We start from the raw sequence: 14136 nt of genomic DNA on the forward strand, positions 1-14136 counted from the left end.
TTCTTTGATAAGAATTTAAACATTTGTACCCTATAAAAAATATTACCAAAGACCTGCTAGATGAACCAAATTGAATCTTAATCAACTCCAATTTATGAAAAACATTTTCTCAAGAACTATCACATGCTTTCTTCACCACCTTTGGATAGTCATAGACCCAAGTAGCTTGAAATACAAACAGGCTTATATGAGAATAAAAAAAAGGGTCCACACATGTTTGTGATCAAATGAAAATTTGTAAAAAGTATCCATATAGGTTATAAGAAAATCCAAAAGTTATATATTACTTTTCACATGCATGTTAATTTTTTTCTTAATAAAAGAGCATCCCATGCATTCATGAAATTAGGTGAAATGATCATTTGTGGAGTCAATGTCCATTATCTGAGATTTCTCCAACATATCTAGAAAGACTATAACATGATTCAAGGAAAAACTTCATTCATTAACTTTAGAAATATGTAAAATTCCACCAAACTCACTCAATTTATGGAGTTTTGAAAATAAGTCAAATGACACTACAAAGAAACATCAATTGTGTATGTTAGGCTCACATGTATAGTTAATTATCAAACCATGTAATACTCAAAAGGCTAAGTTTGACTATGATCACTCAAAAGAAACTACCAATCATCAAATAAGTAAAATTAGAATGAGAAGTAAAAAATCCAAATGATTTTAGGGTGCCTTATGAATTATCAAATAGTAAACATCAAAGTATACCAACCTTAGAGAAAATTGCATAAGTTTCATTCATAAATTAGCGAAGATAACTTACATATATGCATAAGTTACTGAACTTGACATTTAATTTGACTACCTAAAGCTCCCTTAAATTTTTTAAGAAAAAATAGAAAAATTGTAAATTTCTTATGATGAAATAAAAACAAGGGATAAAGTATGACCTAATCCATAATATAAGTATCGCAATGCATCCTCAAATGTTATCTTCAAAGGAGTGTCATCATGATCTTTATGTCATCTTCCTTTTAGCTTTCTCCCAACTCTATGAAAGTTAAGTTGTTATCCTCTACATATAAGGGAATAAGATTTTTTTTTCAAGCTCACACAAGCTTTGCTAAAGGTTAAAACTATATCATTTATTATAACTTTGTTAAAGGTTATCTTCTACATATAACGTTGTTAGCATCAGGGAGGGTGAGTGTGATTTTCATGCATCACATGCAAGTTAGTTGTAACTACATCACTAGAGTTTATCTTAGGGCCTCTCATTAATTATTACAATTCGAACTAGTTGTTGTATGGTTTCGAATAAAGAAATTTTTCTTTAGGTTCATTTATTTAATGATCTCATGTGAGTCAACTTTGTAATGAAGAAACTACCACCAAAATAGTCTTATTGAGCCCCAATAGATACTTTTTCCATTTATGTTCTTTTGGCTATTACCTTTATTCAATACTTTCAAAATTCGTATTTCATTAACTTTCAATGATTGCCCTAGTTATTTTATTCTCATTGGTTTTTGACAAACCGTTATATCTTTAGGTTTATTCTCATTTCTATTGTTACTTTTTCTTTTCTTGAAACTAACCAATCCTTATGTAACATTTCTCCATTAAATTCTTTATAATTATAACAAATGTAACATTCACGAATTTGACATGATTTTAAGTATTTTTTATGTTGATAACAATTTGTACTCTTCCATATTTTTTGGGTTAAACTTTCATTCCACATCACTAGAGTAATTTCAACCTAATGATAGTTTATTTTTTCAAGTGGCATGGCCATGACAATAACATATGTAGCATATTATGTGAAAACATTCAAATTCTATACTTTTCCTATAACAATTTTGTAAGATCAATACTTTTCCTATAACAAGTTTTGTAAGATCAACCTTGATACACATTCCTGCAAATTGGCCTCATGCAGCATTAGCAATATTGAATTCACTTCAACATATTTTAGGATGATTTTCCATCTTCAAATTTTATGAGTATAAACTTATTTTTTTTATTAGATCCACATTTCATTAAGAGAGGGTAATTTATTTCTTCCAATTCATTTTTCAAAGGAAAATATTCTATAAGTCATTTCAACTTTAATTTTTTTTTACTAATTGAAAGACTTATTTAACTATTTGACAAACAAGTTTTTAGTATGTTTTAATATTTTTTAAGACTTTAGCTTATAGTTTTTTTAATATTTTGTTTTTAAATTATTTATTAAATTTTAGTATCCTCTTTTTTAAATAAATCAAGTTATTTGTTATCTTTTCCTTATTCACATATTTGCGCACTCACCTTAATTTCATCTCAACCATTTTTTCTCACTCTCGTTCTGTTTTCTCCATGTAATATGCTATTTTTATCAATTAATTTATTATTCGTTATTGTATGTATGAAATTGATATCAATTTTCCAACGTCAATTTTATTTTTCTCACAACATTCGGTGCCTTTCTGTCACAAAATTCACCGCGGACGTCAATTTTTGTTGCTATTATATATTTTATTACACTATTTATTTTAATCATGGTACTAGTTTATATAACAAATATCATATAAATAAATTGATTTATGTAATTCTATATTTTCAGATACTTTAATAAATAAATATTTATAATTAAATAATTTAGCTTAATAACTCTTAACTATTATCTGACTTTTTAGTTGATCTTTTCTAACATGACTTAATAAAGAAAAACATGTCTCCTCAGTTGATTGAAGAAAACATTTATTTTTTATTTCTTTGGCAGGTTCTCCCAAAAAAAAGAGCATTTTTTAAACCGAACAAGATGTTTGGGCCTCCAACTCTTTTTAACCTTTCAAATTATGAAACCTTGCAGCTTCAAGGACACGTCTTTTTTTTTTTTTACAACACGTGTTCTTTATTTTTGTCCATTTCCAAATTTTGATATGAGGAATAATATACCCTAAATTTGAGCTGGATTTCCAGTTCCTAAAATTACATAGGAATTGCAATTTTCATTTAAACAAACACCTACTTACCACTGGCCTCCTACTTTGTATTGTGTGGAAAGACCATAATAACACTCGTTAAATATGTGAATTGGCACGCAAGTGATATGCTATACTAATTTACTGAACAATTGTTGCATCTAAACTAAAGCAGCACAACAGACATACATATATGAAGGTTTATTTTCACTTTTACACTCTCATACAAATCACCTTATTCCTATTATCAACAATAAAAAAAACACCTTATCCCTATTAAACTGGTCCTTTTTAAATCTGTGATGTAAATACTGTGTAAAATACACAATTTTTTCGGTAAGAATTCCGCAACATGCATGAAATGTGGATAAATATATAATAAACAAAGGAAATACAAATGTTGTTTTAATAATTTTTCTAACGGGAGTATTATCTATTGTTGTCGTCTTCATGTTTTTTGTTTTTCACCGTTATTTAAATAATTTGTATTAATTAGTATACACTTTTTCTTTTCTATTAATTAAGCTGCTATTTTATAAAAATTAATTAAATAAATAAACATTTGTTAATGACAAAAGTCACCACGTCTTTTAATGACATAATGAAGTTTGGTGGAACAAGTACGTGAGTCTGACTATGACTATTTGAAAGAGAATTGAAATTTGCATTTTTATTCTTTATTTCTCTAAAATATTATTATTTGCAAAATTTCAATACCTCATTATAAAATTTCAAATAATATTCAGATGTTTTATTTCATTTATTATTTACATATTTAAAATTTCAAACATAAATAATTTCAAATGATATGTTTACATTTCAACAATTTTAAACACATAATATTATCATAATTGTTTAGATTTTATTTTCAAACCCCACTTTTTAGAGTTTTGATTTTTTTTATATTCCAATTTGATATTTGATTTATCACACTTTTTTTGTTCCTAAAAAAATCTTAACATTTATTATTTTCATTCGCAATCATGATTATAATTTATGCAAGAAAAAATTGTGTCGGAGTTTGGATGATGCAAAAATTAAAAATCAGAGAAGCTAAAATCAAGGAGGCTGATATGTCTCTCTCCCTATGAAGATATATCTAGCGATGATGTAATACGAGATCTATGTAGTTTCCGACTTTCCGTAATGATTCTAAAGGGCAATTCTCGTAATTAGTCAAAAAACAAGGGTTACATTACATAAGCATTTCGCATTTTCCTCATGGTCATTGTCCATATAAACCACTTTCATCTAAAACCCACATTTCTCTCTTTCTCTTATTCTGTGTACTCTCCCGGATCCTCCGCCAGGAACTCTTGTTTTGCTGCGCTCCTGCTTCCGCTTCGGATCCATCCCGAAAACCTCACACAGAATTATTCACTTTCTGTGTTCGGTTCAACTCTTTTGGATTTTGCTAGATCCGAAGCGCCAACCATTTCCAAGGTATCGCACTCACTCGCTCGTTGCTGCGTTCGTGATCGATCGCATTTTCATTTTCAATTATCCGATCCGTGTTGTTCTGGTTATTTCACTCACTTGTTTTCGAAATCTGGCGTTTTTGTTTCTGGATCTGAGTGTTTTCGATGCAGAATTCATTGAATCTATTGTTGCATGATAAATGACATGATGTCACGTTACTGAAACTTCTGATTTTCCCGTTTAATTGCTTTGAAGGTTGCTGAAAATCGTTTTGGTTGTGTCTGATGTCGTTTTGTATTTATCGCAGATCGTTGAAGAATGGCATCAGCGGCGAGTGGGGCCACCGGATGGTACAGGGGAAGAGTGAAGGCGGTTCCTTCCGGGGACTGTTTGGTCATTGTGGCGATCTCCAGCACCAAACCTGGTCCTTTGCCTGAGAAGACCATTACTCTATCTTCTTTAATTGCACCTAGACTGGTAGTTTTAGTTATTTGACTTTTTTTCATTGGATTAATTAATCAATTAAATAATTTAAAGCTTTGTGTTAATTGCTTTAGTGTTTTTTTTTTTTTTTTTTGCGAATTGTGGTAGGCGCGTAGAGGTGGTGTGGACGAGCCGTTTGCATGGGAAAGCAGAGAGTTTCTGAGGAAGCTCTGCATAGGGAAGGTGCGTTGAAAATTGAAATAGAGTTCATTGATTGATTCAGTTGCTACTACTACTACCACTACTTTGATCTGATCGAGTGTGGTGGTTTTGTCTTGTTTTGGTGAAAGCGTGCAATGTGTCTCTGATGTGATGGTTTTGTTGGGATTTTATTTTTTTTTTGGAACAGGAAGTGACCTTCAGAGTGGACTACAACGTGCCGTCCATAAGTCGGGACTTTGGAACCGTTTTTCTCGGGGACAAGAATGTTGCCATGCTGGTTGTTTCTCAAGGATGGGTTAAGGTAGAAAGCCGTGTTCTTTGTGTCTGGATGTTCCACGTTTGAATGTTTCACTTAACCCGGTGATGAATTGCGTTGTTGATTGCTTTTTTGTGCAATGCAGGTCAGGGAACAGGGGCAGCAGAAAGGAGAAGCGAGTCCGTACCTGGCAGAATTGTTACGGTTGGAAGAACAGGCTAAACAAGAAGGCCTTGGCCGGTGGAGCAAGGTTTGTTTGTTTTTTCCTCTTTTGATTAAAAGTTTTTTTTGTTGGCAAAAATCGTAATTAAGGTGTGTTTTTTGCCACAAAAATTGATAATTAGATGTGAATTCGTTGCTGTCCTGGCAACTTGGTGTACTTGGAAACCAAAGTGCATTGTGTTCGGCATCTTTGCTGATGTAAAGCAAGTGTTTACTACTGCCATTGTCTTGAAGTTGTACATATTGCATGTAAATTTACTTGTGTTAGTGGTAAGGAGCACTTGCATGATCATGTTCTAAACCCGCATTTGATTATGGAATGAGCTTATGCTTTGTTATGCAATCTATTCTATAGATATCGTCTTTCACTGTCAGTTAAATTAACAGGATAGGATGCTGCTAGAACTGGATGAAAATTGGAGATGTGTAGTGATGGTCCCTGGTTAATTTATTGAAATCCCTCATCTGCGTACAATTTATGGTTTTGTGGTGATTTCAGGTTCCCGGTGCTGCTGAGGCATCAATCAGAAATTTACCACCTTCTGCCCTTGGTGACCCTAGTAACTTTGATGCTATGACTTTTTTAAATGCAAACAAGGGATTGCCCATGGAGGCAGTTGTTGAGCAGGTTCGTGATGGCAGTACACTCCGAATCTATTTGCTCCCGGAGTTTCAGTTTGTTCAAGTTTTTGTTGCTGGAATTCAGGTATGTGTCAAATGCTGTTGCTATTGCTATTTGCTACCGTCTTTATTCACACATGCAGCTAATTGTTTTACCTTTACCCCAGGCTCCACAAATGGGAAGGAGAGCTGCACCTGAAAGTGTTGTTGAACCAGAGTTGGTATCTGATGACACCAATGGAGATGTTCCTGGGGAACCTCAAGCCCCACTTACATCTGCACAAAGACTTGCAGTTTCAACATCTGCTGAAACTGCAGCTGATCCTTTTGCACATGATGCTAAATTTTTCACTGAGATGCGTGTATTGAATCGAGATGTAAGTAATGTGTTTCTATAAGTTATATGATTTTGCATTTCTGAAAATTTTCTAATCCAAATGGTATGTAGGTTCGACTTGTCCTGGAAGGTGTCGATAAGTTCAGCAATTTAATTGGGTCGGTGTATTATCCTGATGGTGAATCAGCAAAGGACCTAGCATTGGAGCTTGTAGAAAACGTATGTGATTCATTTGTGTGGGGTGATATTATCATGATTTATTTGCTCTAAATCAATTAATGTTTCATCGTGGACCTGAGTTTACTTCCATGATTTTGTACCGTAGTATTACTACATTGGTTTATTTGAGACTGAAACAAGCTTTTATCCTCTTATATTTGTACTCAAATAATTTCTTGTTGAAGTGTGTGTGTGCGTGCATGCATGCGTGTGCATGTGTGTACTATATAGTCTCTACTTATTTGTGATTCTTTTGTTCTCTTTTGATTTAAGAGTTGTACATAAATAATGTATGAATGTTTTACCGTTCCTTTGTTTTATTATTATCTTGGTTTTAATGCAATATCATTTCTAGGTTATATCTATTTCATGACATTTAGTTGGAGTCTGATTTCATTAGTTTCTCCCCTCTTGGATTTGGTTTTTGAATTGTGCTAAAGTGATCTTAATAGTCTTGTAGAGGGAGATTTAGAATGTTTTCCCACATCTTTCAATTATGAAATATTAATCATATACTGAGTATGTTTCCCTCTTCAAAATTGCAATCAAATAGGGTTATGCAAAATACGTTGAATGGAGTGCAAATATGATGGAAGAAGAGGCAAAGCGAAAGCTGAAGACTGCGGAGCTGCAGGCTAAGAAAGACAGGTTAAGGATGTGGACAAACTATGTACCACCGCCTTCAAATTCAAAGGCAATTCATAACCAGAATTTTTCTGGCAAGGTAAATATTGCTCAATCATTTATTTATGCCAAACAGTCAGTCTTCATTCATATAAACATATCACATTTTAACTTGAGTTTTACAGGTGGTTGAGGTTGTGAGTGGAGATTGTATTGTTGTTGCTGATGATTCCATTCCATATGGTAGTCCTCTAGCTGAGAGGCGAGTTAACCTTTCAAGTATTAGGTGTCCAAAAATGGGCAATCCCCGTCGAGACGAAAAACCAGCTCCCTATGCCCGTGAAGCAAAGGAGTTCTTGAGAACACGCCTCATTGGTCGTCAAGTATGAAAATATCTTATGATACCTTCTTTTAATAACATTTTTGAATTCAGTTGTAATTGATTACTCCTATCTTTTCAGGTTAATGTTCAAATGGAATATTCTAGAAAGGTTTCTCCCACAGATGGATCTGTAGTTCCATCAGCAGCTTCTGATTCCCGAGTAATGGATTTTGGATCAGTCTTCCTATTGTCCGGTGCAAAGGTTGACAATGATGATGCCCCATCATCTGCTCCACCTGCTGGAAGTCAGCAAAATGGGGTGAATGTTGCTGAGTTAATAGTTGGCCGTGGCTTTGGAACTGTCATTAGACATCGTGACTTTGAAGAGAGATCTAACTATTATGATGCTCTTCTTGCTGCTGAATCACGTGCAATTTCTGGAAGGAAAGGCACCCACTCTGCCAAGGATCCTCCAGTGATGCATATAACTGATTTGACCACGGTAAAAAAATAGTTACATGAACTTTTGTTTCTACACCAAAGCTTATAAATAACTCAAACATGTAACTCCTTTGACTCATATTAGGCATCGGCTAAGAAAGCCAGAGACTTCTTGCCTTTCCTGCACCGAAGTAGAAGAGTTCCTGCTGTTGTGGAATATGTGCTCAGTGGTCATCGTTTTAAGTTGTTAATTCCAAAAGAAACTTGCAGCATTGCTTTCTCTTTTTCTGGAGTCAGGTGTCCTGGTCGTGCTGAACCATATTCTGACGAAGCAATTGCTCTGATGAGGAGAAAGATAATGCAAAGAGATGTTGAGGTAAATCAATTCCTTTCTGAACTTTAGATTCCTGTATGCCCGCTTATTTTATTGTTAAATATTTTTTATTTTTTGCAGATAGAGGTTGAAACCGTTGATCGAACTGGAACATTCTTGGGATCCTTATGGGAGTCGAGGACCAACGTGGCAATTACACTGCTCGAAGCTGGTCTGGCAAAACTCCAAACATCCTTTGGCAGTGATAGAATTCCTGATTTTCATCTTCTGGATCAAGCTGAACAATCTGCTAAAAGGCAAAAGCTGAAAGTAAGAATGGGTCCTGATCATGTTTACATTACCACTATTTGTTCCCTGTTAACTATTCTAAAGTAAATTGTTTTGCAGATCTGGGAGAATTTTGTTGAAGGAGAGGAAGTATCTAATGGTGCAGCAGTTGAGAACAAACAGCAAGAAGTACTTAAGGTACTCAAGAATCAGGACACTTTTTACTAATTACCATTTTCATGTTTAAAAATGATGAATGGCTTATCCCGTTGTTATACATTGGTAGGTAATTGTTACGGAAGTCTTGGGTGGTGGTAAATTCTATGTTCAGACAGTTGGAGATCAAAAGATTGCATCCATTCAGCAACAGCTTGCTTCTTTGAACCTAAAGGATGCTCCTGTGCTTGGTGCTTTCAATCCTAAGAAGGGTGATATAGTCCTTTGTTATTTTCATGCTGACAAATCTTGGTACCGGGCAATGGTAAGTTCCTACACAAGATTCCCCCCCATACTGATCTAAGCATTGCAATTCTGTAGCTGAATAAATGTGGTCATTAAACAGGGGTTGGTGAAAATTATTTTCATGATTGGGTGATGAAACCCATTTGTTCCGTTCCACATTTTTCTGTTTTCTGGTAGATCCTTTAGCTGCTTCCTCCCACTCCTGCTCCCCACTTTGTTATTGATTTGTTATCTAGGTTTCTTGTCAAGCATTTAAGTCGATTTTCCGTCAATATGGTGTAAATTTATATTTTCCTGTAAAAATATTTTTTGCACTATTAAAGCAAGCTGCTAGAGTTTATAAACAATGGTTTCACCTTGGTACACCAGATTTTTCTTGTTCACAATCTCCCATACATTTTTTTTCCTGTTATAATATATTATTGAAAAATGAGGTAACCTAATATTTCATCATATGGCCAACACTACTTGTTCAATACCACTTTTTGCAATGTCGTGTAATTTTACAAAGTTGATGAGCTGCTAAATAGTCAGTAAATACTTGTTGTATCACCTTGTCTATTTCCACTCAATTTCTGTTTTCCTTATGAAATGGTGTCGGGTGCCATATTTTTTTATCTTCTCTATATTGATTATACATAATTGAATTGTGTGTAGGTTGTCAACACACCCCGAGGACCAGTTGAATCCCCCAACGACTTGTTCGAAGTATTCTACGTCGATTATGGAAATCAAGAAGTAGTACCCTACAGTCAACTACGGCCTGTTGATCCATCTGTGTCTGCGGCACCTGGTCTTGCTCAACTGTGTAGCCTTGCATACATCAAGATTCCAAACTTGGAAGAGGATTTTGGCCAAGAAGCAGCTGAATATTTGAGTGAACTCACTTTAAACAGTGGAAAAGAGTTCAGGGCCAAGGTTGAGGAGAAAGATACTTCGGGAGGAAAAGTGAAAGGGCAGGGAACTGGGGCAATCCTTGCTGTAACTCTTGTTGCTGTGGATGCTGAAATCAGCGTTAATGCTGCCATGCTACAGGTTATATTACTGTTCACTCTTGCTTGAAGTGTTTGTCATGTCCTTTGGTTTGATTCTCCATGGTCATACAGAAACAATACCCCACAAATATGCCTTTTCTTATTATTGTTTTTTTGTGGAATTTCCAGGAAGGGCTTGCTAGGACAGAAAAAAGAAACAGGTGGGACAGAAAAGACAGACAGACAGCTCTCGATAATTTGGAGAATTTCCAGGATGAAGCAAAGACCAGCAGGCGTGGAATGTGGCAGTATGGAGATATTCAGTCAGACGACGAGGACACTGCTCCTCCTCCTAGAAAGACCGGTGGTGGCCGTAAATAAGTGTAACAGGAGGTAAATTATAAAATAGACATCTTGAGAGAACATGACTGAAGTTAATAGGCTTGAACAATTTTTATTTTTTTTTGAGCTAGAGAGAAAAAAGAAAATGCCGTGCGGATTCCTTTGTAAGTTTTGTTTTATTTTTTTTGTTTATATTTTGTCTTTAGGTTGGTGGAACAATTGTTTTCTATAGATGTCTTAATAAGGTACATGCGGCAAGGTTCTCTGTTACCATGAGGACAACAAAGATGTTTTGTTGTCGTTTAATATTTCTTGCTTGTTTGTCTTTTGGTCTTTTAAGAAATTGTCTTCCTTTTTTTTCTAGGTTTAGTTTCGGCTTAGGGGAATTTTTACCGTAATAAAGTTAAGTATAATTGTTTTTAATATATTTTTTTAATGTTTAACATAATTAGAATGGGTATTACGTTGGAATGTGTATTACTGTAGGAGGAATTGATTATTAGTGTTACCTAAAAGGTCGTTGATTAAAGAAACTAGGTCAAATAACTTAGAGCTAACACATATCCCATATCAAACTTAGATATGCTACCTGTCCCCACCATATTTGTGTCTCCATTCATCTCCTGATAACCCTAGTAGATGCACGTTGAGAACAACTTCGTAATAGACCACATCTCTCTGTAGATTGATGCTCTTTGTCGTGATCATAAACTGATAGCTTGGTCGTCTGCAATTTCGTAGGTGGATTTTTGCTCTGTATACTTGACCGCCTGTGTCTAACTTTCTCCTTGCAGTGTTAGTGGTTTGCCTAATCTGCATGTTAATACAGTTGCGGGACAGTTTTATTATATCTTGTTTAGATCATTGGTCTCTTGCTTGTCGAAGCAATTCTTTTGTCCTATACAAATACCTATCCTCAACATCTGTATTTCTATTTTATTTTGACGAACAACTGAACACATTAAATTAACACTTACACCTTATAGAAACAGAAATAAAGAATGCGAATGCAAAACTGTCGAAGCACGTTGCTGTTGGCCATTTGCGGTGTTTAACGGAAGCTCCAGCCTTTAGCTTGTTGTAGGTCACTGCTCCATTCACGGCAGCTTCAGCTTGGCGCCAGTTGGTCTCCGACAGAGACTCATGGTAATGGTTTGGCGAGTGATGGTGGTATGGTGGTGTCGAGTGAAAGAGGAACGGAACAGGGGAAGACTAAACATTATTCTTTCGAGTAATACGAGGGAGCCAAGGCCTAAAAGTAGGTAGAAAAATGCATAGATAACCAATGGGGAGTAGCATCGTACCTGGCATCATGCATGAATAATCCCGCAGTGGTTTCCCAAACATAGAGACTCCAACTAGGATTCTATCAGATTGTCAGAATAACGATTACTTATCGGCTATCCATCCATGTTGAACTTTCACTTGCCTTTAACTAATTTCAGGTTCTTTATCTTTCTTTTTGGTCAGCATGATTTCCTTATGTTCCACGCAAGATGAAGCCCTGTGAAGCACCCCAAGGATTAGCACTAGGAACAAAACCAGCCTCCCTTGTTCGAGGGAAGTAGGCTCCAGCCTTTTTTAAAATTGTAATTGCTTCAGCTTCAGAACAGCAGCGTAGTAATTACCTTGATACACTGCCGTAGATTGAAATCATTCAAGACAATCACAGAAACTACGCAGCTTTCAGCTGGATGTGAATCTACTATTCCGAAACTTGCGCTCTATTTAGCAACTCGCCTTTGTGTAACATCCATCCCTACCTTTAAATATTTTCTTTTTCGGTACAGCAGCAAACAGGAAGAAAAGTCCAAGAACGGAAATCTTGATCATATCTTGCTCCCAAAGATGCCAATCTGTCAAGAAAATTGCCTCCCGAGATATGTAAATATCAGTAACAACCCAATTATATAATATAATGTCTATATACATACTCTTAGAATGTGAGTTTGTATCTAATTTAATTTTATGAAATTGACTTGTAAGGTGAGAGATATTTCCATTTATATATACTATTTTGGTCTTGTTGTTATTCAATATAAGATCTCTAATACACCACCTTCAAGTCGAGAGCTAGACATTTCACACATGAAATTTGCATGACTAGACTATGGGTGATTTAATAGCTACTGAGTAGGTGTCCAATAGGTCCAACAACACTCTCGTTAGGATAAACTTTGATATTATTTTAGAATGTGTGTTTGGACAAGTTTTTCACTTATATACTTTATCTTATTCATATCTTTAGTTGATGTGAGATCTTTAACACAACCTCACTAATTATGAGATAAAATAACCACTTCAAAACTATTTATTTCACTTATTATAAGTTTGAAACCAAGCAATTAGTATCGTTGAAGCCCTTTCTCCAATGCTAAAAGTTCAGCTAATAAAGCATACTAGCTATGTTCTAAACCAAATTGAACCGGTCGGTCGGAACAGAAAACCAATCAACCAATTAGTTGATCAGTTTGAATAAACCCCAAAACTGACTTGAAGAAAAGCCAGCCAAAGAATGAAAAGGGGGGAAATCGGCAAAAAAAACTTATTTATTGTGGGTCAACGAAAAATGCTTAATACATTTTCATTGTTTCTTATATAAATGAAAGTCAACTAAAATATTTATCATTTTTTTATTCTAAATGTAAACTTGCTATTATTAATGAATATTGATATATATTATTGAAACTCCGATTTATGTTTGATTTAGACTTTTGTATGCGCTTAAAATGTTAAGAAACTATAGATTTTGTAATTAATTATGTTTGATTTATATTCTATCTCGGTTTAATCCTAGTTCAACCACGATTGAAGGTGTCTTGACTAGTTTAATGACTAGTCTGATTTTAAAATATTGTATATCAGGTCTAAAATGACAGAAAAAACAGAAATCCACTCACCATATGATCCTCTTATACTACCTCAAGTTCCCACGTTATTCACATTATGAAGATAAGCTCCATCCATGTTAATCTTCATATAATTATCAGTTAGGGGGTTCCCAGTGATTCTGAACTTGACAAGTGTGAAAAAAAGATAAATCAGAACACTTTGAATTCAATGGTTGTAGTATAGATCATTCTCCAAACATATGTTAAATGTCAAGAGTCTGCAAAAACACTACATTTTTTTCCCTTCCATGCCCATCACAAAGTTGAGAGAATCATGGGAGAATCCTTATGCGAGAGAATATACCTTAACCGAGATAGAACATAATCCGTATGGTAGAACTGAAGATGGGAGATGTTCATATGCATCCAGAGTTCCTTGAAACGATGACAATCTCAAAAGGAGCATGCAAAATATCCTCAACAGTGGATGAACATCTGTGGCGAGTGAAATTTGTTATTTATTTTATGTTTAAAGGCATCTTTACCTTTAAATAAAAAAATAAAATTAACAATGCTCATTTTAACAATAATAATCAATTTTATATGTTTGTGCATCTAGAAATATAGGAGATGTGAATAAAGAGTAAAGGAAAAAAAATGCTTAGAAGAGTACATAAGAAATTCTAAGATGGAGGCAATGGAGAGAGATTTAAACATGTCTCTCAATTAAAATATGAATAAATCGACCAGATTACAAATAATATAGATCTATAAACAACTTCAAGAATGCAAAAACAAAACATAGCAAATTTGGTAAAATAAATGGAAAGTATCATATTTCAAATACATTGTTGATAAGTAACAATGCACCAAACAAGCTTTTAAGACATAGATCT

General features: G+C 34.5%; 1 protein-coding gene across 1 annotated transcript; it reads left to right on the forward strand.

Annotated features, from left to right (window-relative positions):
* The first annotated feature begins 4156 nt into the window (after positions 1–4156).
* Positions 4157–10715, forward strand: LOC100794481 (ribonuclease TUDOR 1). The gene is made up of 17 exons (XM_003526863.3): positions 4157–4367; positions 4651–4820; positions 4935–5009; positions 5176–5289; positions 5390–5494; positions 5966–6172; positions 6255–6464; positions 6536–6643; positions 7197–7367; positions 7453–7650; positions 7729–8091; positions 8176–8406; positions 8485–8673; positions 8752–8829; positions 8918–9112; positions 9751–10128; positions 10257–10715. The coding sequence occupies exons 2-17, from the start codon at positions 4662–4664 to the stop codon at positions 10446–10448; spliced, it is 2973 nt and encodes a 990-aa protein (XP_003526911.1). The 5' UTR covers positions 4157–4367; positions 4651–4661; the 3' UTR covers positions 10449–10715.
* The last annotated feature ends 3421 nt before the right edge of the window (positions 10716–14136 follow it).

This window comes from Glycine max, chromosome 6, assembly GCF_000004515.6.
Source record: "Glycine max cultivar Williams 82 chromosome 6, Glycine_max_v4.0, whole genome shotgun sequence".
Taxonomy (NCBI): Eukaryota; Viridiplantae; Streptophyta; class Magnoliopsida; order Fabales; family Fabaceae; genus Glycine; species Glycine max.